At 45.3% G+C, this 24,763-nt stretch overlaps 1 protein-coding gene across 1 annotated transcript in view; it reads left to right on the forward strand.

Annotated features, from left to right (window-relative positions):
• The window catches only part of BARX2 (BARX homeobox 2), an 82,336-nt gene that overhangs the window by 52,063 nt on the left and 5,510 nt on the right, over window positions 1–24,763 (forward strand). Inside the window, exons 2-3 of the mRNA XM_010844691.1 lie at window positions 14,753–15,050; window positions 20,410–20,494. Coding sequence (XP_010842993.1) covers window positions 14,753–15,050; window positions 20,410–20,494 — 383 coding nt within the window. The remainder of the gene's footprint in view (window positions 1–14,752; window positions 15,051–20,409; window positions 20,495–24,763) is intronic.

Consider the following 24,763-nt stretch of genomic DNA (forward strand, 5'->3'; position numbering starts at 1 on the left):
ATATCTGTTAAGCATCTCTTCTTTTGGAGAGATTGGGTTATTATTTTTTTCTTATGAACAAATCGATGTCAATGTTTCGGGCCATTGAGCTTTAATATAGTCAGAGATCTACACTTATTTCCACCTTTCTCTTAAATATCTACTAGGATGTTTAGGAAAAATTTCCAAGCAGAAGTCTTTCAGACTTGCTGTTAAAAATATCAGATTATTAGCTGTTAATCTCTAATATGTTCAAACTTCCTAAAAACTGGACCACATGATTACAGCCATTCCAGAAAACAGTATGGAAGTTCCTAAAAAATGAAAGATAGATCATATGATGTGATAATTTCACTTCTGGATATGTATCCAAAGAAAGTAAAATCACTGTCTTAAAGAGACACCTGTGCCCTCGTGCTCAGTGCCACGCTATTCATGACAGTCAAGACATGGAGACAGCCTAAGTATTCGTTGACATATAAATAAAGAAAATATGAGATAAACATTCTCTATGCAGTGAAATATTACTCAGTCTTGAAAAAGGAGGAAAGCCTACCACTGTGACAACATAGATGAACCTGGAGGACATCACGCTGAGTGAAATGTCAGACAAAGACAAATACAGCATGAACTCCTTTAGAGGTGAAGTCTAAAATAGTAGGACTGAGAATTCCCTGGTGGTCCAGTGGTTAGTTTCCACTGCAGGGGTACAGTTTCCATCCCTGGTCTGGGAGCTAAGATCCACCCACATGCTACACTGTGTGGCAAAAAAAAAAACAAAAACAAAAAACAACTGTATAACTCATAGAATAGAAACAGAGAAAAGATTTTTAGGGAGCTAGATTGCAGAATAAAAGCATTAACCATTAAAATAAATAGACTATATGAATGAGGAAGAATCAGTGTCTGAAGCCAAAAGTACTCAGCACTCTGGCAGGCTCTTGCCTAGAAAGGCAATACATGACGTGAAAAAAGTGACGTTAAAAGAACATTTGTCTCTTCAATGGACACGAGTCTGAGCAAACTCCGGGAGATAGTGAAGGACAGGGAAGCCTGGAGTGCTACAGTCCATGGACTCACATAGAGTCAGACACGACTTAGCGACTAGACAACAATAACAAACTGGAGGTCTGGGCTCTGGTCCTAGTTCAGACATCGACTTTGTGTGACTTTATCCCGTCAAAGGCTGGGTTACGAAAAACTACTCTCTGTGTTTTGTTATTCAATGTGTCATTCCCTATAAATCAAATAGCGTCGAAGTCTTAATTGTGCGTGGTGAGATTAATTCAAAGATAGTCTTTTGCCTTTATAGTTAAAATCTGGATCACCTATGAGGCTATCAGATGAGTAAATAATTCATCAGTCCACTCCCTTGTGAACGGACAAGATTTAGTGGTTCTGGGGAAGTTTACGTGAGGGCATTAATACTCTTGCTCTTAGCTCACTCATTAACTGCAGCTAATATTTATTTAGTTGATGCCATTTGCGAAGCATGGGAAGTACATCGTGGGAAAGGAAGTATAAGACAAAGACTTCACAATCGAGTTGACGAATGTAAGAGACTCCGTATGTCTGAGTGTGGTTATTGCTCGTAAAGTCGTTGTATCTTGGTACTGAAAAGGACCCTAGAAACCACCCAACTCCCCCAACTACTGATGAGGAAATCTCAGAGAAAGAGAGACCTCATCGTGGACTGAGGCCAAGGCGAGGGGAATGGCGTGGTTGAGTAGAGTTGGATCTTAGACAGGATGGGGCTCAGTGCAGGGAGCATCTTGCTGTAGGAACAACTCTCTTTGACCAGTTAGTTACCATGGTCCACGTGATTCACATTCAGTGTGTTGCAGGATTTTATTGCTGTTTTCTCTTATTACCTACAAGAGCAAGACTCAAGCATGAGTAAATATTGATATCTGTTGTATAATTTTCTCACTACAGTTTGGGGGTACGCTGGCTGCCATTTGATCTTAACTCCTTGAACAAAAGAGAAAAGGAGAGGAATTGTTTCATTCTAATAAGAGCCTTCCAACCAAACAACAGAGTTCTGTCCCTCTCTTTTCAATTAGTAGATTCCTCTCAAGTTTGAGTGCATTTTGCAACATAGTTATGTATCTGCATAAGCTTCAAAAGTACACTTTTATCAGAAAATAATGGGGCACCAGGAAGAGGAGATTTAACCATTGAAATCACATGACTATCTGCATGACATCAAGGAATCTTGATGGAGATGCCTGCATTATGCTGGTTATCACAGTAGAGAGAGATGTGCTAGTCATTGACTGTACTGGGGGCTTACCGGGCACTGGTTTGAGAGGCCTCCAGTTTAATGTTTTGCCTTCATGTTCCAGGGTATCCCAGGTGAGTAATGCTTTACAGTGGTAAAGCATTCACCTGCCAATGCAGAAGACGTGGGTTTGATCCTTGGGTTGGGAAGATCCCTTGGAGTAGGAAATGGCAACCCGCTCCAATATTCTTACCTGGAGAATCCCATGGATAGAGGAGCCTGATAGGCTACAGTCCAGGGGGTAGAAAAGAGTCAGACATGACTGAGTACACACACAGAGAATGCATAGGGAGAGGAGGAAAACTAAATTGGACTTAGAAAATTACATTTTGGCATGAGATGCTCAGTGTTTGGTGGCTGCTTCTCCTCCTGGGTAGTCAAGAGCTTGCCTGGGCCCCACAGGACCACTGACAGAAAGTAATCTTCAGTGGCTTCTCCTTGGCACTGCCCAGGGTCCTAGCACAATATGTATTTTCCCAGTCTGCCTGGTGGAGATTCCTATACCATGAAGATAGGTCTGGAATATCAGAGAAGGGGAGAAATTTTCAAAACTTACGTCAAGAGATTTCCTAGTGAGTAAGCTTATTGAAAGTGGATCCTTCTTGAAATTCTCTGGTCATTTCCACTGACCCTGTATTCCTACTTGTGCTGCTTGCTTCTTACACTGCAGTGTCTCTGGTTTATTGGTCCTATTTCCTTTCCCAGCTCCATTGATGAAGATGTACCCCAAGGCCCAGTCCTTAATCCCCTGATGGTCTTAAATCTTTGTTCTTGGGAGATGAATTCTACTTTCAACCCTTCAGTTATGTGCTGACCAAAGGTTAATGCCTTGTTGAGGAAAAAACTCTATGAGAAACTGACTGAAAGCTAGTGAGACCAAAGCACAGGACTGAGAAGACTGTCCCACGATTCAGAAAGCAGGCAAGGTCCAGATCCTGCAGGGCCCTCACGGGCCTTGGTGAATAGTTTGGGTTTAGTTTTAAATTCAGTGGAGATCTGAGGAACAGTTTTATCCATGAAAGTAACATGTTTAAATTTGCATTTTACTTCATTCTGGCGGTTGCTATCACAATGACCCAGGTACAGCAGCTTGGGTTATAGCTTGGTAATAACAGAGGTGGAAAGAGTTGCTGTCATTCACTTGCTAAGTCATGCCTGACTCTTTGCGACCCCACGGACCGCAACCTTCCAGGCTTCCCTGTCCTTTACTATCTCCTGGAATTTGCTCAGATTCATGTCCGTTGTGTTGGTGATGCTATCTAAACCATTCCATCCTCTGCCACTCCGTTCTCCTTTTGCCTTCATTGTTTCACAGCATCAGGGTCTTTTCCAGTGAGTCAGCTTTTCAACTCTTATTCTATGTAAAATCCACAGACTCATCTCCGAGTCCTTCAGCAAAAATGAGTTTATAACCATGCATGCCTGCCAGGAATCATATGTCAAAATCAGTGTATGATTTTACCTCAAACTAAATAAGCCTCTGCAAGCCGTGTCTCTTCTAATGAAACACTGTCACGGGACAGAGGCAGAGGCTCTCTGCTCCCAGCAGTTCTGCTGCAGTATTGAATCTTGCAGCATCTTCTCTGTTTGCCCTCCTCTCTCTTCCCAATCTAGTGCTTCTCCAGGTCCTGTGGGTTCTTCCTAGACAGTGATTCTGAAATCTGTTCCTTCCTTCCCTCTCAGAACCCAAGCTCCTCCTTTTTTCATGACCAGCCACTGTACACTCTAGAGTGCAGAAATCCATCCTGAATTCCCATGAGTCTTCTGCCATCCAGCATTTGCCATACGCTTCTTTGTCTACTTATTAACTTTTATTGTAATGCCTCATGTCTCCAGTGAGATAATTAGCTTCAATAGGCTTCACAGATGATGGTGACAGTGAACCAGAGGGCCCCTCCTGGTCAGTTTTGTGTAGCCTCTATCCCTGTGACAACAGAACCTTAACTGGAAATGACAGTGTACAAGAGACAAGACAAAGGGGGATTAGGTTAGCACAGAAAGCAGGATTAATGTTTGTTTTTTCGATTGTTTTCTTGGCCGTGTCACAAGGCCTGTGGGATTCTAGTTCCTTTACCTGGGATTGAACCCATGCTCCCTCCAGTGGAAGCACGGAGTCTTAACCACTGGACTGCCTGTGAAGTCCCAGGATTATGATTTCTTTGGAAATAGAAGCATCTCTGAAATTTGGAAAGCTAGTACTTTTTTGACTGTTGGAAAAAAAAAAAGACTACCTTTTTTTGGTATAGTTCTTCATTTTTTACAAAATTGTTTTATACTCATTATCCATTGCTATCTTTCAACAAGCTTGGGAGAAGTATTATTAGTGTCATTTTTAGGAAAGAAAGCTGAAGGTTGGAAGGATGGTTTGACCAAGACCACAGACCCCAAACGTGTCAGAACAATGTCTCCAGTCTTCTAATACCAGGTAAAATCAGTTCAGGTCAGGCGTGGCATTTTCACTGGGAAGATGCACTTAAAATTTTTTTTTTAATTTTTATTTGAAGGATAATTTCTGTACAATATTGCTTTGGTTTTTGCCATACATCAACCTGAATTAGCCATAGGTATCCCTATGTCCCCACCCTCTTGATCCTCCCTCCTACCTCTCCCCCTTTCCCACTCCCCTCGGTTGTTACGGAACCTCAGTTTGAGTTCCCTGAGTGCATTTCCATTGGCTGTCTATTTTACATATAGCAGTGTATGTGCTTCCACGCTCCTGTCTCCATTCATCTCACCCTCTCCTTCCTTCCTCCGCCCCAACCCGTATCCATAAAACGATGCACTTTTTAATTCTGTCCTGAAGAAGTTTGCAATCTAGTGAGCAATAGATGGGTAAACACATTAACTCTTGCTCCAAGGTTCGAATTAAGTAAGGGTGAATAAGGACATGTACAAAAAGCTGGGGTGGGGGTGCCTGGAGGTAGGAGTGGTGAATTCAATCTCTGTACTAAACAACAGCTGCTCTGGGAAGCTTTCCATCCATGAGTGGTTACAAGGAATGGCTAAAAGCAGGTGTGGGTGTATGGAGACAGCAGAATGGCCAGGAGGAGAAAGACAATGTCATTTCTTATGTATGCTTTGGTGCCAGAGGACATGGAGCAGTGACAGCTAGAGAGGGGTTGATGACCACATCTGGGTGGGTCACTTTAGGCAGGATGGGAAGGTTCACACACCTATCTTCCAGCTTAATTGATTTCACGGAGCTCCCAGTGAAGCCCTGTGTTTTTGTGGGCGTCTGTCATTTTGATGATGTTGCAGGTTGAATGTGGTAAGACCGAGCTTGTTTCTTTGCGAAATCAAGAATCTGAAAAGATGGCGTGATGCAGTCCAGCCTTCTGGGGTTGCTCTCATGTCTCCTCTTTGTTTCCCAAATCTTCATTGCTCTAAATACCCAAAATGTCTTCTCTCCATCCCTTTGTGAACCTTCTTCAGTTTTTAATTTCACTAGATGCTTATTCCAGAATCTACATTATGGCAGTCGCATATGGATGCTGGAATAAATTTATTCCACATGTTTCTAATTCATTTACACTTAACTCATCAAAATGCCCACCCACTTTTTTTTTTTTTATGAGGTAGTTGATGGCTAAGATGTTTTGTTAGCCTTTGAGTTGGCCTCTTAAAACATTTTCTTTTTTCTTTAGTAATACAAAGCCATAACCTGTAAAGGGAGCATGTATTCCATTAACTCTTACTGGGCTAGAAACTTAGTATGTCACAGAGTTAAATGGCCATTCAGCCTCATTATATCCTCTTTCCTCCCTTCCTTGCCTTTCTTTCTCTACAGCCAAAGAAATAGATACACAAATATTTAAATAAAATTCACATGCTGTTTGGTCCAGAAACTTACATTTAAAAATGTACCCAGCAGGGATAGATGTTCATTGCAGCATTATGTGTCGTAGCAAAAACATAACTATCCTAAATGTCCACAAAGGGAGGAATGACTGAATAAGCATCAGGTGCAATCACAGTGTAGACCGCTGTATTTAAAATGTTTATGTAAGTGTATGTTTAGGTATTGGGATGAATTACATCAATTATCAACAGAAACAGAGAACAATTTTTAACATATGATACAATTTTAATAAATATAAACTCACTTTCACCCGCTGTAAACAATTTGAAAGTCTTCTTTCTTTATGTGTGTTTTTATAAAAAAAATTAATTAAAAAATTACTTATTTATTGGCTGCACGGGCTTTTCTCTAGTTGCAGTGAGCAGGGGCTACTCTTTAGCTGAGGTGCATGGGATTCTTATGGCAGTGGCTTCTCTTGTGGAGCACAGGCTCTACGGGCTTCAGTCGTTGTGGTGCATGGGCTCAGTTGCCCCATAGCATGTGGGATCCTCTTGGACCAGGGATCTAACTGGTGTGCCCTGTGATGTCAGGCAGACTCATAACCACTGGAACACCAAGGAAGTCCCTATATGGATAATCTTCAAGAATGGTAAGGGAGGAGGCTTCCCTGGTGGTCCAGTGGTTAAGACTTTACCTTCCAACACAGGGGATTTGGGTTTGATCCCTGGTCAGGGAGCTAAGATCCCATATGCCTCAGGGCCAAAAAGCTAAAGCATGAAACAGAAGCAATATTGTAACAAATTCAGTAAAGACTTTAAATAATGGTCCATGTTAAAAAGAATCTTAAAAAAAGATTATTCTTATAGACAAACAAGCACTGAACTTTGATGTCTGGTTGCCACTTACCCTCAGCTTAGCCTTTTCTTAGTCCACCTTCAACACAAGATGAGGCACGTTAATTTTAACCATGCATCTCTGTTTGCCCTGCAATTTTTAGAGATTGACTTTGGTACGGTCCTGTGTGCCACCACCTTCATCCTTCTTCGCCTGCAACTAACCTTGGGAAGGGCTATGAATTGTTTATCCAGGTGTGCAAAACCACAGTAGTTATTTCTTCATGGTTTTAGGGGGACGTCACTGATACTAGTGGTAAAACCCACCTGCCAATGCAAGAGACATAAGAGACGTGGGTTCAGTCTCTGAGTTGGGAAGATCCCCTGGAGGAGGGAATGGCAACCTGTATCCTTGCTTGGAGATTGCATGGGCAGAGGAGCCTGGTGGGCTGTGGTCCACGGGGTCGCAAAGAGTCAAACATGACTGAAGCGACTTAGCACACATGCACTGGCTAGATTAGCCCTCTCACCGATTTACTCTAGCTGTCTTGTTTTGCTGTTAGGGCATGTAAAGACCCCCACTTGGCAAAGAGAAGCTGGCATATTCTAGTGTTGCTGAATCTTGCTTTTCATGCATATGTGCAGAGGATAAGAAGAGAACGCATGCGTAGCTCACAATTAAGTCTGCTTTCTTGCTAAGTCCAACTTCCACTGAGCTCATTCACGGAGCATCAAACCATTGAAGTGAAAAGAGGAAAGAAAGAGAGCTAACGGCAATTAAATGCATTTCATCTGTATAGTAATCTACATGGGGAAATTATTATTACTCCTGCTTTACAGAACAGGAAATTGAAACTAAGAAAGTTTTGCTAACCTGCTCAAGGTCCCTCCAGGAGTCAGTGAGGTCCCGTTCTTTCCATTGTCCTAGCTTACCAGCCAATGTGTAGGGATGTGAGTCCATGGGAGCCATTTGGTGTGGGTGGTTTTATGATTTTCCCCAGGAAACTCAGCCAGAGCTCCCCAGTTGTTCCACCAAGTCTGTCTTTTAGGTTAACTGAATACATCTCTACCCATGTCTCTGTGTATGCTGCCTCTGTTCCTCAGAAGCTTTCTGCGGGTATATAGGTCACACATTCCCAGGACATAAATCAGTCAAGCAGGCAGCTTAGAGATCCTTATCCACTCAGACCTTTGATCTTCGCTTGTGTCAACCAGAATGTGGGTGTAGAGAGCCAATGTAGGGACTTCGTGTCTTGGAAGAATGGAAGAGGAACCCCCAGGAGGTGTATGGGTGCTGACATGGTGCTCTGGGGTTCAAGTCCTGCTGTAGCTAGGGGTAGACTGGTGTCTACCAGTGGGGAAGGAGGAATTATGTTGGGGAGCTGTGCCTGAAATTGGCCATTCTGGACTGTGCCCATACTTGGCCCAGTTGCATTCACGTGTGTCACTTCCACTCAGTTTGCAGAATCCACTTGGGCTTCCCAGGTGGCTCAGCAGTAAATAATCCAACTGCCAATGCAGGAGACGAGGGTTTGATTCCTGGGTGGAGAAGATCCCCTGGAGGAGGAAATGGCAACCCACTGCAGTATTCTTGCCTGGGCAATCCCAAAGACAGAGAAGCCTGGCCAGCTACAGTCTATGGGGTCACAAAAGAGTTGGACAAGACTGAGCAGCTAAACAACTTGCGGAATCCATGTGATGGAACATTCTGTTTAGCCTCCTGAATGTTCCACTTCTTCCCAGGCTACCGGGGATGTCCCTGAGCATCAGCCTATCACAAATGTGCTCAGGTTTTCTAATCCCAAAACAGTTTCTCAAAACTGTCCCACATTTGGCAGGCAGCTATTTCTAGGTTGACGGTACATGCAGTTACGTGATACCCATCTTACAGCCTTATTGGTCTGGGGGCTGGGTTAAAGAAAACAGCTATTAGAAGATGCATTCACTGTGGTCATGTTTATATTCCTTTTGTCAACTAAAATGTGTTTGTTTAAACAAAGTCTTTGGTTTATGACAGTCATTACTCCCTCTCAGTAGCAGATAATGTGCTCAAATTTCCCAAGTGTATGTAAATGATCCAGGGTGGCTGGGCAGCTGTCTTCAGTCAACATTTTCACATAGTGATAATTCTCAGGAAAAGGAAAAGGCATACTTAATACATAGTGTTATACATTATCTGCCTTCTCAGTAACCCAAGTGGCCCCCCTCCATTGTATGTGCTCATTTATCATTTCCCCTCTATTTTTAAAACCTAAATTCGATTTTTTAGCCAAAATGTAAATAGGGGGCTAGATGATTTCATAGGACTTCTGTGAGAATGTGAAATGGGAGTGTGTAAGTGCTTGGTGGAATGAAAGCTCTGGGTACTGTTTTGTTGGAAATCAGGTCATATATTAAAACAAGGAAAGACAGGGAGCAGCTGGCTGGAGTATATTTGGGCTCACTTTTCTGCTCTCTGGTTTGCCTCTCAGGAGACGCCCCGCTTTGCTGCACACACAGAACCCACCCTGTGTCCTGGTGCAACCATGCTGTTCTTTCCTTAGGGACACACATCAAATACTAAAAACACAATATGGTGTCTCACTGCGATTGTGTTTATTTACGATGATGGCCTCCCTGAACCCTCCAAACATTTATCAGCATCCCAGAGGCCTCGTGGGTATCTCCAACATCAGAAGGTGCTCTTTTCACTGAGTGAAGTTGCTCAGTCATGTCTGACTCTTTGCAACCTCATGGACTGTAGCCCCTCCAGGCTTCTTTGTCCATGGGATTCTCCAGGCAAGAATCCTGGAGTGGGTAGCCATTCCCTTCTCCAGGGGATCTTCCCAACCCAGGGATCGAACCTGCATCTCCTGTGTCTCCTGCATTGGCAGGAGGGTTCTTTACTGTCTGAGCCACCAGGGAAACCTACTGGGGGAGTACAATTTTGTTACTGAACCTGCATCAGAATATTGGGTAAAGATTCCTGAAATTATAAACTTCGGTGGTTAGAATGTTGCCTTGAATCACCACCATTCTTCTGAAGTTTTTTATTTTGTTTGCGTTTTTTTTAATGTGAGGTTTTCATTGGGTTTAAACTTTGTGGAACCAAATATTATAAATCTCCAAAAGCCATTTTTAAATACCCATAATTGCTTTCAGCCTATAGAGACCAGGATTGTCAAAAGAATAATTTTTCCCAATGGCACCCCACTCCAGTACTCTTGCCTGGAAAATCCCATGGACGGAGGGGCCTGGTAGGCTGCAGTCCATGGGGTCGCTACGAGTCGGACATGACTGAGTGACTTCACTTTCACTTTTCACTTTCATGCATTGGAGAAGGAAATGGCAACCCACTCCAGTGTTCTTGCCTGGAGAATCCCAGGGACAGAGGAGCCTGGTGGGCTGCCGTCTATGGGGTAGCACAGAGTCGGACACGACTGAAGTGACTTAGCAGCAGCAGCAGTAATCTGTAAGGTCAGGGGAAGTCTAATACATTTTTAGTAGGATTTGCTTTTTTAGAGACTAACAAGTTGATTCTAAAATTCAACTGAAAAAATTAATTAATGACAATAGCCAAAAAAGTTTTGTAGAAAGAATAAAAAGGGGAAATTTGTTCTATAATAAAACTCCCCAATACCCCACAATAATAAAAGTGGAATGGTCTTATAACAGGATCATATATTAGTTCAGTAGAGTCCAGAAACAGATACATGTATATATAAAGTTATCCATCTATTTCTAAGGCCCCATAGGACCCAGTGTATCTGTAGCATTCTACTCAATGACAACTGAAATCTGATTACAGAAGCCTTGAGCATGAAGATCTTTAGTATTTTTTAAAGGAATATATTCAAGGATTTTACCCAGTACACCCCTCAAATGTTTTTCAGAAATCCTCTCAAAGTAGTCTTCACTCTCCCCAAAGTGCAGACTCTCGGGAGCCCCCTCAAAATCTGCCCCTTTCTGTTCCACCCGGTTTCCTAACTCTAGCCTCCCCAACCCCACCTCCTCCTGCACACCCACCGCCCTCCTGTAGCTCTACACCTGTTTATAACCATACTAACAGAGGGCAGCCCTTGAGAAGGGTGGTTCTTGTCCTAGTTTGGCTGCTTTTCTGCAAAGCAGGAAGCTCTCATACTTATGGTGACTAAAATTCCCCAGTAGACTCTCAGAATTCTGATAACCAGAAATTCCCAACTTCATTTCTTTAGGAACTTAATGTCTCAAAGCTGATACTTTAAGTAATGGACTAGTAAGATTTGGGGAATTGTTGGCTATCTGTTTAGGAAAAATAAAGTGACATGTCTATATTTTACCAAATAAACACTTTGTAACTGTGGGTTTCAGTAGATTAGAATATACATTATTAGATTTAGAACTTATGTATATTTGTGAATATGTGCATGCTAAGCCGCTTCAGTCATGACTGACTCTGTGCAGCCCTAATCTATGGACTGCAGCCTGCCAGGCTTCTCTGTCCATGGAATTCTCCAGGCAAGAATAATGGAGTGGGCAAGAATAATGGAGTGCCAGGCCTTCCTTCAGGGGATCTTCCTGACTCAGGTATGGAACCCGTGTCTCTTAAGTCTCCTGCATTGGCAGGCGGGTCTTTACCACCAGTGCCACCTGGGAAGTCCATGTTTGTGTATACACAGGGGCAGTTATGGAAGTTTACCTCTAAGATTTGGGGTTGAAAACTGAGAGGGGAGACCTTTATTTTATATATTTCCAATTACTTTAAAGTTCTTTTATAACAAATTGTGTTACATTGGTAATGAGAAACAAAGTAGTGAATTTTGCCGGTGGTCCAGTGGTGAAGAATCCTCTTGCCAATTCAGGGGACACAGGTTTGATCCCTGGTGCAGGAAGATTCCACATGCCTCAAAGCAACTAAGCCCGTGTGCCACAGCTGTTGAAGCCCGTGCATCTAGAGCTTTTGCTTAGCAATAGGAGGAGCCACTGCAATGAGAAGCCTGCCTGCTACCAGGAAAAGCAACCCCTGCTCACTGCAACGATAGAAAGTCTTCATAGTAACAAAGACTCAGTGCAGCCATAAATAAATAAACAATTTTTTAAAAATAGTAGTATAAGAAGCTTTTAGATCGTTTCTTTTTGAAGAAGCAGCATTTCATAATGTATACAGATACAAAACCACTGTACAAGGTATCCTACTTTTTCTTATTATAAAATATCATTCCCAGATTCTTTTCTTTAAAAGAAAGAAGAAAACCTTAAGTGTTAGCCTTGTCTGGATAGTTATTGGAAATAGTAGCCCTTGATGATTTATTGTTTAACAACTTTGGTTTCTACTGGGTCTTATCAGACATGTGGTCAAAGAACAGGAGAAGTTACCTGTTTTCGTGGTTGTGACTGGGGTCTAAAAACAGAAGCATGGAAATGAGTAAGAAGAGAAATGCCAGCCTAGAGGAGAGAGCATACACATAGCACGCAGGAGCTTTTGTGAACACTAAACAAGTGTGAGTGTTATCTGGCTCAGATATTCGCCTTGCTCTTGTAGTGAGTTGTCGGGGCTGGGCTGAGTCCCAAAGGGCACCCCAGAACTTCCTGTTTTCGTCATATATCAAGATGGGCTCGGGATGAAAGGTGCTTTCATGACATTAGTATGAAAGTGAACAAGTGAAAGTGTTAGTGGCTCAGTCTTGTATCCTCTATCCATGGGATTCTCCAGGCAAGAATACTGGAGTGGGTAACCATTCCCTTCTCCAGCGGATCTTCCCAACCCAGAGATTGAACCTGGGTCTCCAGCAATGCAGGCAGATTTTTTTTTTTACCATCTGAGCCGCTGAGGAAGCCCCATATAAGAGCTTGAAGAATTCTTCGAAATTATCTCCTTTTACTCACTTTACAGCTGATACAACTGAGGCCCAGAGGGATAAAATGATTTCCATAGGTAGTGATAGTGACATTTTAAACACAGTTCTATGGAATAATGGAAAGGAAGGACTTTTTCACTTGAGCCTTAAAAGTATCAGCAAATAAGAAATGGTGCAGCCCTCAAGCCACTCAGCCCTCAGCCACTACCCCCGCCCCTTGGTGAGCCTGAGGGAACTCAGGAGGGAGACCAACAGGCTGCAGGCTGCCCACTACTCTTGACCACTGCAGCTGCCCCCAGCGGTGCACCCCGAGGGGGCTCAGGAGAAGAAGGAAGGGCTCAGCTATACTGGCCCCAGATAGCTGAGGTGCATATCAAAGGAATGACTTTAGTGAGTCCAGATTTGTTCTTCTCTTGTGCGGAAAAGTGCTAAATCCATTAACTTGGGATGTCTGTGTTTTCTCTCTCCTTCTCTTTTTAAAACTTTTATTGGAGTATAGTTGCTTTACAATGTTGTGTTAGTTTTGGCTGTACAGCAAAAAGAATCACCCATATGTATACGTATATCTGCTCTTTTTTGGATTTCCTTCCCATTTAGGTCATCATAAAGGACTGAGTGGAGCTCCTTGTCTATACAGCCGGTTCTCATTAGTTATGTATTTTATACATAGTAGTGTATGTATATCAATCCCAATATCCCAGTTCATCCCACCAACCCTTCCCCCTTGTTGTCCATGCATTTATTCTCTACGTCTGTGTCTCTATTCATACTCTGGAAATTTAAGTTCATCTGTACCATTTTTCAAGATTCCACATATAAGTGATCTTATAGGATATTTGTTTCTCTCTTCTGACTTACTTCACACTGTACGACAGTCTCTAGGTCTGTCCATGGTTTTCTTTAGTTAATAGTAATCCTTTGATGTTGTGACCACCTAGTCTTTGTTGCAAATATTCCTATATATCCTGGCTCCTCCCTTACCTCTTCAGAGCAGTCCCTAGGAGCTATCTGCAAAGATGCTCCTGGGCTTCATGTCTTAAGAAAGTCCCTAAAATATAAAACATAACTCTCAACTTTTAGGTTGTACAATTCTTTTCAGTCAACAAAAGAGAAAACATATTTTTGGACAGGAAAGGTCTCCTCTCTTAAAATTCAGAAGAGGCACAGAACTGTCTGGGAACTACCACGCCTCACGACCCCAGCACACCCTGGGGCAGACATTGCTAATCAACCCCAGCTCTCTTCCATCAGCTGGACTCTGACCCAGCCTGAGAATCCTCCTTAACATAGAGCTGGAGGCAGCCACTATAACAGATCTGAATTTTCATGTGAATTAAAATCTTTTGGGCCCCTTTTTTCTAAATGATGCATCTATGTGATTCATGGTGTGGTAACTGCCCCGTAGTTCAAGCCAGAAGAACCTAGTTTGACTCCTAAATGTGCTTGTTTCTAGCTCTGTGACACCGTCTAAGTCCTTTAGCCTTTCTGGCCAGAACTGTTTTCTTGTCTCTGAAATGAGGGAGTTGAAGTAACTTTTAAGCATCTTTCTACCTCCGAAAAATGTTTTGATTCAATGTTTGTAGACTTCCCAGGAAGAATTTATACTTAGAACCATGTATTTTTTATAAAGACCGGAGGTGGTTCTCAGGTACTTTGTATATTACGAATCTATTTCAGATTCCTTAAGTCTTCAGTTCCTTGCTTTATCTGACTACTTCCTTCTATCTGCTGTGTCATTGACCCATATCTGTGAAACCAGAATTTAAAGATTCTAAAGGAAGAGATGAGGAAAGAGTCATTTAAAACCAGAGGGATTTTGGGACCCTCTTCTTTGTCCTGTAAGACTTGAATGTTCTCACCCATTAGGCTGATCTAACCTGCATGTGTTCTGTCCGCCCAGCCTTCCCCATTTATACCCGGTTGTGAACAGGAGGCCCTGCCAGGCAGACGGGTCTCACTGTGGGGTCCTCTGGGATCTCTGGCCCCCTTTCTCTCCCCGCCCCTGCCCCGCCCCATGTGACTCGCCTCCCTGTTTGTCTTCCAGGCCCCACTTCCCTCCGGGCATATCCTCTCCTCTCGGTGATCACCCGACAGCCCACGGTCATCTCCCATCTGGTCCCCACCACCCCGGGAATCGCCCAGGTTCTGTCCCGCCACCCGGCCACTGAAGCTGCCTCTGCGGAGGCCCCAGGCGAGAACCACGGGAGCAGCGAGTCTGAGACGGAACAGCCCACGCCCCGGCAGAAAAAGCCCCGCCGGAGCCGCACCATCTTCACCGAGCTGCAGCTCATGGGCCTGGAGAAGAAATTCCAGAAGCAGAAGTACTTGTCCACCCCAGACAGGTGAGGACACGGGGAAGGGACTGTTCCAGGAAAGGCCCTTGAGAAGGGAGACTCCTTTTGCTCTCAATGTGGCATGGAGGGCCACAAGGACTGTTCTAGGGTTTGTGCAGGACACTAGGGCAGGAGTCTGTCCATGCGTCAGCTCAAGTAATCTCAGCCTTGGTTAAACAAAAGCCAGCCCACCTGAGTGCTTCCTAGGTGGTGCAGTGGTAAAGAATCTGTCTGCCAGTGCAGGAGATGCAGGAGACCCAGGTTTGATCCCTGGGTGGGGAAAATCCCCTGGAGTAGGAAATGGTCAACTCACTCCAGTATCATTGCCTGGAAAATTCCACAGACAGAGGAGCCTGGTGGGCTAATTATAGTCCATGGGGTTGCAGAAGAGTCAGACACGACTGAGCCATTAAGCACACACATAGCTCACCTGAATTCATCATACTTAGTCCCAGAAGCCTGCCTGATGCTGAATTTTTACTCCTCACTGCATCTCTGTATGTTAACTACTGCAGTACAACAAGCATGGTGAAAGTGAAAGTTGTGTCCGACTCTTTGTGACCCCATGGACTATACAGTCCATGGAATTCTCCAGCAGAATACTGGAGTAGGTAGTCCTTCCCTTCTCCAGGGGATCTTCCCAACCCAGGGATTGAACCCAGGTCTCCCGCATTGCAGGCAGATTATTTACCAGCTGAGCCACAAGGGAAGCCCAGCAAGCTTGTTTACCATACAACAAGCATGGTAAAGCTTAGCAAATGGTTGCCCAGGCACTCAGCTGGGAAACAGGTTTGGTGTTTAAAACCACTGACACTTAGGATCAGATGCACTGGGACTAGACCTGGAGTTGAGGTCCATGATCTTCCCAGGCTTCTGCCTACCCTCCAACCCCCAACTGGCTTAGCAGGCACACCTGGCTTCTGCATGGCAGCCTGGATTAATGGGGCTGCGGAGCTGTCAGATGTCCTGATGAACTTGACAGGTACCAAGTCAGAACCATTTGGCTGAGACCAAGGAGGACCTGGATGAAGGTCTCTTCTTTAAACCCTTTTGAGATCTCAGTGAGGGTGGCTATGACCCCTGCTTTACTCAGAGGCTTCAGTACCTCCCCACTTTCTTTAATTTAGCATCTTAGCAAAGAAATATGCCGCAAGAGTGTATGTTCTACCTTGTTCTTTCAAACTCACTCTGGAATGACTGGCCTAATGTGTGACCCTGTTTATTGGAAGGATTTTCAAGGTACTTTTGCTCTTTCTTTGCTTACTGCCTTGTCTATTTCAGGTCTGACCCTATTAAAGAGAAGGAAAGGAAACTCAAATGCATTTCAAGCTGTTTATTAGCTGCTCGATAAAAATTTGAGAGAGGAGCTTGCAAGTCATTGATTAAAAGGGAATTTGTTTACTGATTCAGTTAGTTGAGCTCCCAGCAGCTGTGTGCAAGGCATTGTGGCAGGGATTATGGGTCCAGAAGATAGCAGACAAGAGACTTGCTCTAGAGGAGGTCACGGGGAAGGATGTGGCTGCAGTAACCACATCACGACTTGGGGTGTGGATGCCAACATGTTCCTGAGGGCTCCAGGAGCACAAAAGTATTGCTGAGTGTATCTGGTGGCAGCTGGGAAGCCTTCTCAGAGGAGGCAGCACTTCAGAAGCACTTTGATCCCAGGAGGGAGATCCCACAGAGGGAATAACGTGCGAAAGGCACAGATGTGCTGCTGGGCATGCTGAGTGCTCTGCAGGTGATAGATGTTTCCAGCTCCAGGAGTTGGGGGGTGGTGTATGGGGGGAGTGAGGCTGCAGAGATGAGAAGGACCCTGTATGTCTGACCAAAAGATGTGGACTTTGTTGTGCAGGCTGTGTGTCGGTAGCTGTGAAGAGCTGCGAGTGTTGTGGCCAGATTTACGTTTTATTTTTTTCATTTTTTATTTATTAAAAAAAATTTAGGCCATGCCCTATAGCATGTGGGATTTTAGTTCCTTGATCGGGAATCAAACTTGGGCCCCCTGCATGGGGAGCATGGAGTTTTAACCACTGGACTAGCAGGGAAGTCCCAAGATTTACATCTCGGAATCTTCATATTGCTAGCACGATACATAACAGAGAGGGAAGAGTGAGAAGAGATCGAGCAGGGAAAGCAGGTGGACAGAGTCCAGGGAAGGTCATTGAAAAGAATTAAGGTGGAGACAGTGGGAACAGAGACAAGAGAATAGATCTGAGACCTGTTGTGAAGCCAGAACAACAGAATTTCCATTGGTGTGAGGCAGATAGCTGAGAATTCTGTGGCTCCTGCCTGGGCCACCAGGGAAAGAGGGACAAGCATTAACTGAAGCTGGAAGGCAGAGGGCAGAGTGAGTTTGGTGAGGAAAGAGTGCATTCTGTTTTGGACATGTGCAATTTGGGGCACCTTCAGGCGGAGGATGGAGGCAGGTCTGTGGTTTGGGGATTAATAGATGAGATCTCTGGGGCTTCCCTGGTGGCTCAGATGGTAAAGAATCTGCCTGCAATGAAGGACCTGGATTCGATCCCTGGGTGGAGAAGATGCCCTGGAGAAGGGAAGGGGTACCCACTCCAGTATTCTTGCCTGGAAAATCCCATGGACAGGGGAGCCTGGCCGGCTACAGTCCATAGGGTCGCAAAGTGTTGAATACAATTAAGTGACTAAGCACACTCACGCGCGCGCACACACACACATGGTGTTCTGCTATTCTGATGCTCCCTGGTGTAACGAAGCACCTCCTGCACTCAACACACGTGGAGTACAGAAGGTGGAGTGGGCATCTGGATTTATGAATCAGCGCACTCAAGATGACAGTCTAGGCTTATTTTAGAAGTTAGAATTTTTTTTTTTTTAGCAGAAATGTTAGTTCCAAATCAACCTCCTGGGGCTTCCTGCTACCTGCCCAGGCACCTCTCAGGTGAGCTTGATTCACTTGCCTGCAGAAGAGGACCATCTGGCTGGTGTGGAGGCTGCCGCCCAAGCTGCCCCACCAGCTGTTCCTCACCTCGTACGTGACCGGGGCCATGAGCACGCCTCCTCCCACGGCGCACACCCTCTTCCCCTGTGTTTGTTTCTCCAGTCTCCTAGGTGACCCCATTGAAGCGAATTTGCACAGGGAAGTGAGAATCTGTAACGGTGGCAGGTAATGAGAGAGAGCTGATGACAGCGAAGTGTGTTTCTGGGGCCAGCATGAGTCAGGAGTGCATTTTTCCCAAGTGAGCTCATCCTGGTTTGCCAATGCTGTGGCAGAGCTGTGAACTGATCCTTCCATTCACTGATGCACCTGACGGCCTTAGGTGAACTGGCCAGGAAGGCTATGGAGAGGGGGGAAGCCCTCTGCCTCCAGGGAGGTCTGGGAGACCCGTGGGATGGCCCCCCTGGGCTCTTGGTGTTTAAATGAATAGCTACCTGGGATGCCAAATTGTGGCCAGAAAGGCTACGATGCAAAATTTACCTATGCCCCCCGAAAAGCTATCCAGAGATACCGTAAACTGCTATATGGTTGTTAATAACACTTTTGCTTATAGTGTACCCGCTGGGTGACAGGCATTGTTAGGTGCTTTGCATTAGCAGTTCTCAAAGGGTTTGGTCTTGGGACCCTTTTACATTCCTAAAAATTTTTGAGCCCCACTCCCCAGAAAACTTTTGTTGGTTAAACTATTGATATTTACCAAATTGAGTATTAAAGTTGAGAAAGTTTAAAAATATTTAGTTACTCATTACAGGATAACAATATTAGACCTATCACATTAACATAAATAACAGTTTTTAAATTTAAAAATTTTCCAAAAAAGTGAGAAAAACTGATCTTGTTTTCACTTACGCAAATTTATGTCTACCTTAATAAAAAAAGTTTAGATTCTCATATGTGCTTCTTGGGCTTCCCAAGTGGTGCCAGTGGTAAAGAATCCACCTGCTAATGCAGGAGATGCAAAAGGCGCAGATTCAATCCCTGAATCGGGAAGATCCCCTGGAGAAGGAAATGGCAACCCACTCCAGTATTCTTGCCTGGAAAATTCTATGGACAGAGGAGCTTGGTGGGTTACAGTCCACGGGGTCACTGAGTCGGACACGATTGAACGCACACACACCTGGGCTGCAGGGCTTCATTAGTGGGGAGGCTAAGGACTGCTAGCACAAGGAATTTACTGGCTTCAGTCTGTTAATGACTTTCAATAAAACTGTCAGCTTACAGTAGCCCTTTTACTGGGCAAGCAGATAGGTGTGAATGGAGATTGAAGCCAGGAGCTGAAGTCCTTGAAGGAAAATGGTTTTTCTTATTGGAGATTGAATTGGGCACTCTGGTCCAAGCAGGGGGTCTGAGAAGGGTACCTGGCATGCCAGGAGCCACACCTGGAGCCTTCACTCCTGTACCACTGGTCTTCCTGATGGTGAGGTGTCACTTGTTACTCCTCAAGTAGAGAAAGTTGAAGCTGAGGTGCTGTGCTTAGTTGCTCAGTCGTGTCCGATTCTTTGTGACCCCATGGACTGTAGCTGGCCAGGCTACTCTGTCCATGGGGCAAGAATACTGGAGTGGATTGCCATGCCCTCCTCTATGGGATCTTCCAACCCAGGGATCGAACCCAGGTCTCCTGCATTGCAGGCGGATTCTTTACCAGATGAGCTACCAAGGAAGCCCCAGGGAAGCTTGGGTGCAGCTGAGGCTGTGTACCCAAGTCCCTTGGCCCAGGCTGGTGGCTCTGCAGGCTACAGAGAAATGTAGGACCACGCTTGGCCATGAAATGGAGAGCAGGAAGGGGACGGATGTAATGTTCCTTTTGGAATCCGTAACAGTTGAGGGCAGGGATGAAAGATGAGTCAACCTGTCAAAACGTATTTTTGAGCCCTCGTTCTTGATTTAGAATGCGGTAAGCACGTTTGTGATTGTGAAGGAAGCAGTGGAGTCAGGGAGGCAGAAATAACTCATGAGAAGCAGAGACCACCGAGAACTCAGAGCTCCCTGGTTGAGACGTGACCTGTGCAGAGGAAGCAACCTTCAAGGGGGTTTGTAGAGATAGCAGGGGTTGGGGGTGGGGGTGGCGGGAGGCTTACCACCCGGAAAAATGGGACTTTACCTTTCCTCCCCAGTTTGGATTTGGGGTCAGAGCCTTCATTTTATACAGGATCAGAGTAAAGAGTCTGTCGGGTCAGGGAGAGGACTTTGCAGTGAAGGTTCAGAAATTCCTTTCAGGTTCCATGTAGACAGTTCTTAGGCTTGGGCATCTATTTTTTAGCTTCACAGTTTCCTCCATAGGATTCTGGGAAGGAAAGCAGAGCTCTTTGGGAGGAACTGGTTTAATGGGGAGGTCCACATGTTGGTAACAGGCCTTCCCCTCTTCCTCATCATACCCCTGTCTCTCGTGCCTTCTAGGTTGGACTTGGCCCAGTCTCTGGGACTCACTCAACTGCAGGTGAAGACCTGGTACCAGAACCGCAGGATGAAATGGAAAAAAATGGTAAGAAAGAGAATAAGTCTTAACCATGGGCCCATCATGATCGGAAGAATTCTTACTACAGGGCTGGCAAGAAGGCAGGAAGGACCCTTTGGTGGATTGAGCTCCAGAGACTGGAAGGCCTTTTACCATGCTGGCTGGGAGGGAGGCCGTTTGAACAAAAGGATGAGCAATTCTTTCTGACCTGGATTTCCTGACCAGAAGGATATTCTTTTTCACAGTTTCATTGGAAATAAAAAGGAAGCTTCCAGACTTGTCTGTTGCTGCTTTTAACCCCACCTAAAATCCCACGGACGGAGGAGCCTGGTAGGCTGCAGTCCATGGGGTCGCTAAGAGTCGGACACGACTGAGCGACTTCACTTTCCCTTTTCACTTTCATGCATTGGAGGAGGAAATGGCAACCCATTCCAGTGTTCTTGCCTGGAGAATCCCAGGGACGGCAGGGCCTGGTGGGCTGCTGTCTCTGGGGTCGCTCAGAGTCGGACATGACTAAAGTGACTTAGCAGCAGCAGTAGCTAGCCTTTTCAAAGAACTTCCTTCCCACTCCCACCAATAGCTAAGAATAGAAGTCAGTCCTCTCTGTTTTTTAGAGGACATGTAGGGTGCACCTGCTCTTGTAGAATTCTCAACTCTAGTGAGCATCAGAGGAACCTGGGTGGCAGGTATGAATGCAGAACTCAAGGCCCTTCCTAAGATTCTGCTTTGCTGGCCCAAGGCAGGGAGTGTTAACTAGCATCCAGGTTCCTCTGATGCATATGGTATAGTGACTCTGATTTCCCAAATACCACTCTAGTGCCTTACAGATGAGTTGTTCCCTATTTGGTTTTTAAATGAATTTATATAGCAATAGAAGGGGAAAATGTGGAAGCAGTGACAGATTTTATTTTCTTGGGCTCCAAAATCACTGTGGACAGTGGCTGTAGCCATGAAATTAAAAGACGCTTGCTCCTTGGAAGGAAAGCTATGAAAAACCTGCTGCTGCTGCTGCTAAGTCACTTCACTCGTGTCCGACTCTGTGCAACCCCATAGACGGCAGCCCACCAGGTTCCCCGGTCCCTGGGATTCTCCAGGCAAGAACACTGGAGTGGGTTGCCATTTCCTTCTCCAATGCATGAAAGTGAAAAGTGAAAGTGAAGTCACTCAGTCATATCCGACTCTTAGCCACCCCATGGACTGCAGCCTGCCAGGATCCTCTGTCCATGGGATTTTCCAGGCAAGAGTACTGGAGTGGGGTGCCATTGCCTTCTCCCTAGACAGCATATTAAAAAGCAGAGATAACACTTTGCCGACAAAGGTCCACATAGTCAAAGCTATGGTTTTTTCAGTAGCCATGTACAGATATAAGAGCTGGACCATAAAGAAGGCAGAGCGCCAAAGAACTGATGCTTTAGAATTGTGGTGCTGGAGAAGACTCTTGAGAGTCCCTTGGACTGCAAGGGGATCAAACCAGTCAGTCCTAAAGGAAATCAGTCTTGAATATTCACTGGAATGACTGACGCTAAAGCTGAAACTCCAATACTTTGGCCACCTGATGTGAAGAGCTGGCTCTTTGGAAAAGACCCTGATGCTGGGAAAGACTGAAGGCAAACGGAGAAAGGGCAGCTGAAGATGAGATAGTTACATAGCATCACTGACGCAATGGATATGAATTTGATCAAACTCTGGGAGATGCTGAAGGAAAGGGAAGCCTGGAGTGCTGCAATCCATGGAGTTGCACAAAGTTGGACACGACTTAGTGACTGAACAACAACAAATTAGTGTAAACAGCTCTTTAAAAAAGAAACATCTCTACATTTTAAGGACCTCATTTCATAATGGCTTAGCCCTCTCTTTTTCTTATTCAAAAAAAAGCAACAGTTAAATCCAGATTTTCCAAAGCAGTTGTCTCACTTCCAGTTTTGAAAATTCCAAGGGTCAAAGCCCAGAGAAAACAGGAGAGTTGGGAAGAGAGTGGGAAGAAACCTCTGACCCAGGCCTTTCCATGTTCTCGCTGGGTCTCTGGCCCCCTCTCCTATCCTGTGGACCGAGCATCTCAGGCCTGCCTGCATGATGTCCTAATTGCTAGGCCATCTGGTCACAAGCCTTGGTGTCTCAAGGGCTGGAGTATGAATTTTCTACAATGACCAAATAACTAAGCCCTCCTTCCCCTGCACCAGCTACCTAGTTTTCAGAAACAAAAAGAGTTAATAGGCACTTTTTGATAATGGGTAATAGATTTGAGTTTTCTCCATTTTGTGTTTTTATCCAATATATGTATTTTTTTCTCTGAAAACTTTGGTTCTTGCTATTGCCTGCTAACAGGCTTCCAGATGGTGCTAGTGGTAAAGAACGAGCCTGCCAGTGCAGGAGACATAAGAGATGTAGGTTTGATCCCAGGGTCAGGAAGATACCCTGGAGGAAGAAATGGCAACCAAGTCCAGTGTTCTTTCCTGGAAAATTCCATGGGCAGAGGAGCCTGGTGGGCTACGGTCCATGGGGTCGCAAAGAGTCAGACATGACTGAGCACACACAAGCAAGAGTCCAGAGGAGAAGTGAAATATTGGGACAGCTTGCAGGGAGAAATTGAAATGGAAAGATAAATAAGATTCGATTAAACATGTTGTTGCTCCCCAACTTCTAGAATGCTCAGACACCCATGGAGCGTTTTAGGGGACTGATCTCTAAGGGAACCAGATCTGGGACCTGGAAACACTGGGCTGTGTTTCCCGGCGTGCCCCTCCCTGGTTGGTTTTGGGCAAGTCTCTTCACTGCTTTTTGTGCAAGTTCCACCACCCACCTGCTTCCCCGTCCCATCATCGTCATCAAAATTGATGTCTCCTGAGTGGCAGAGCATTGTTTGAGTTGGTTATCAGCGATCTTTTCATGACTCAAACGATGGAGGCACTGACAGCCCGCCAGCCCTGCCAGCACCGCCCAGTGCCCGTGGGGAACACGTGTGCCCCTGCCACTGACGTCAGCTGTTTTCCACCAGCCTCTGCACGGCTGGCACCGCTGCAGGCCGCGTGTCGATAGTTATCAATGTCGTAGAAAACAAAATGGAAGTAACTGCACAGATTTAAATCTCCGAGCAGTCCACAAGCCAACCGAAGGCAGGCCCCTTCCAGAAATTTCACCTTATGAGCAGTGACTTTTCACCAGGCAGTAGAGATGTGGCTATAAGACACCAGTTGTTGTTGTTGAGTTGCTAAGTTGTGTCCTACTCTTTGCGACCCTGTGGACTGCAGCACACCAGGCTTCCCTGTCCTTCACTATCTCCCATAGTTTGCTCAAATTCATGCCCATTATGTTGGTGACACCATTCAACCATATCATCTGCTCTTGCCCCCTTCTCCTCCTACCTTCACTCTTTCCCAGCATCAAGGTCTTTTCCAATGAGTAAGATACCAGGCCATCCATTAAAAAAAAATTCAAAAAAGGTACTCAGTCAGTGGAGGTAGCTGACCTGTAAGTCGCTCATTATTCAGAGTGATCAGGGCAACACTGGAAGGAAATAAAAGGTTCAGCATCAGTAGGAGAAGGGAGGGCTTCCTGGAAGGGGTGCCATCTAAGCTGGGTTTAATGGATGAATAGACACCTGCCAGATGAAGTTTGGAAGGGTGTCAAAGGCTGAAGGAAGGAACAGAAGTACGCAGGGGCACTGCAGGGACCTCAGAACAGCTGGAGTGAAGAGGAGAACAAGGTGGCTCAGGTGTGGGTCACGTTCTGACTTTCTCAAAACAGCAAGGCATTGTTGGGATCCTGATTGCTTCATAGTTTCCCCTGGTAAAACTTTCAAGGCTGCCTCTTCAAGGACTGGGAAAGAAAAGAATAATTGAGTAATAAAGATGTCTCAAGGCAAGTAATCTCACTGGAACTGGAAAAAGAGCATTCGCTTCTCAGTGTTACTCGCATGCTGCCAGAACCGAGATAGCATCTCTGACTAGTTTTTACCGGTCAGCGTGTAGAACCTGTGGCGGGTTGGGTAAATGTGGTCTTCCATGTTTGGTGGGATCTGCACCCTCCCTTCCGTTTCTGCTTGGCTTGGGTTCCAATAGGGCCCAGCAGGCTTCGTAGCGGGCCAGAAGTACCTCATCATTCAGGGGTACTTTTCATCTCCAAAGTAGGGTTCTGCTCTGTGAAAGGGTCCCGATGGGTGGTCCCTTCCTCTCCCAGTCACAGAGCTGGGTGGGCCACGTACCATGCCCAGTGGTCATCTTGTGCACCAAAAGTCTCCAGCTGGTCAACAATTCTGTGTAACTGCTACCGGTTTCTACCTATGTAATCGTGGGCAAG

The sequence above is a fragment of the Bison bison genome, unplaced genomic scaffold (genome assembly GCF_000754665.1).
Source record: "Bison bison bison isolate TAMUID 2011002044 unplaced genomic scaffold, Bison_UMD1.0 scf7180017864205, whole genome shotgun sequence".
Taxonomy (NCBI): Eukaryota; Metazoa; Chordata; class Mammalia; order Artiodactyla; family Bovidae; genus Bison; species Bison bison.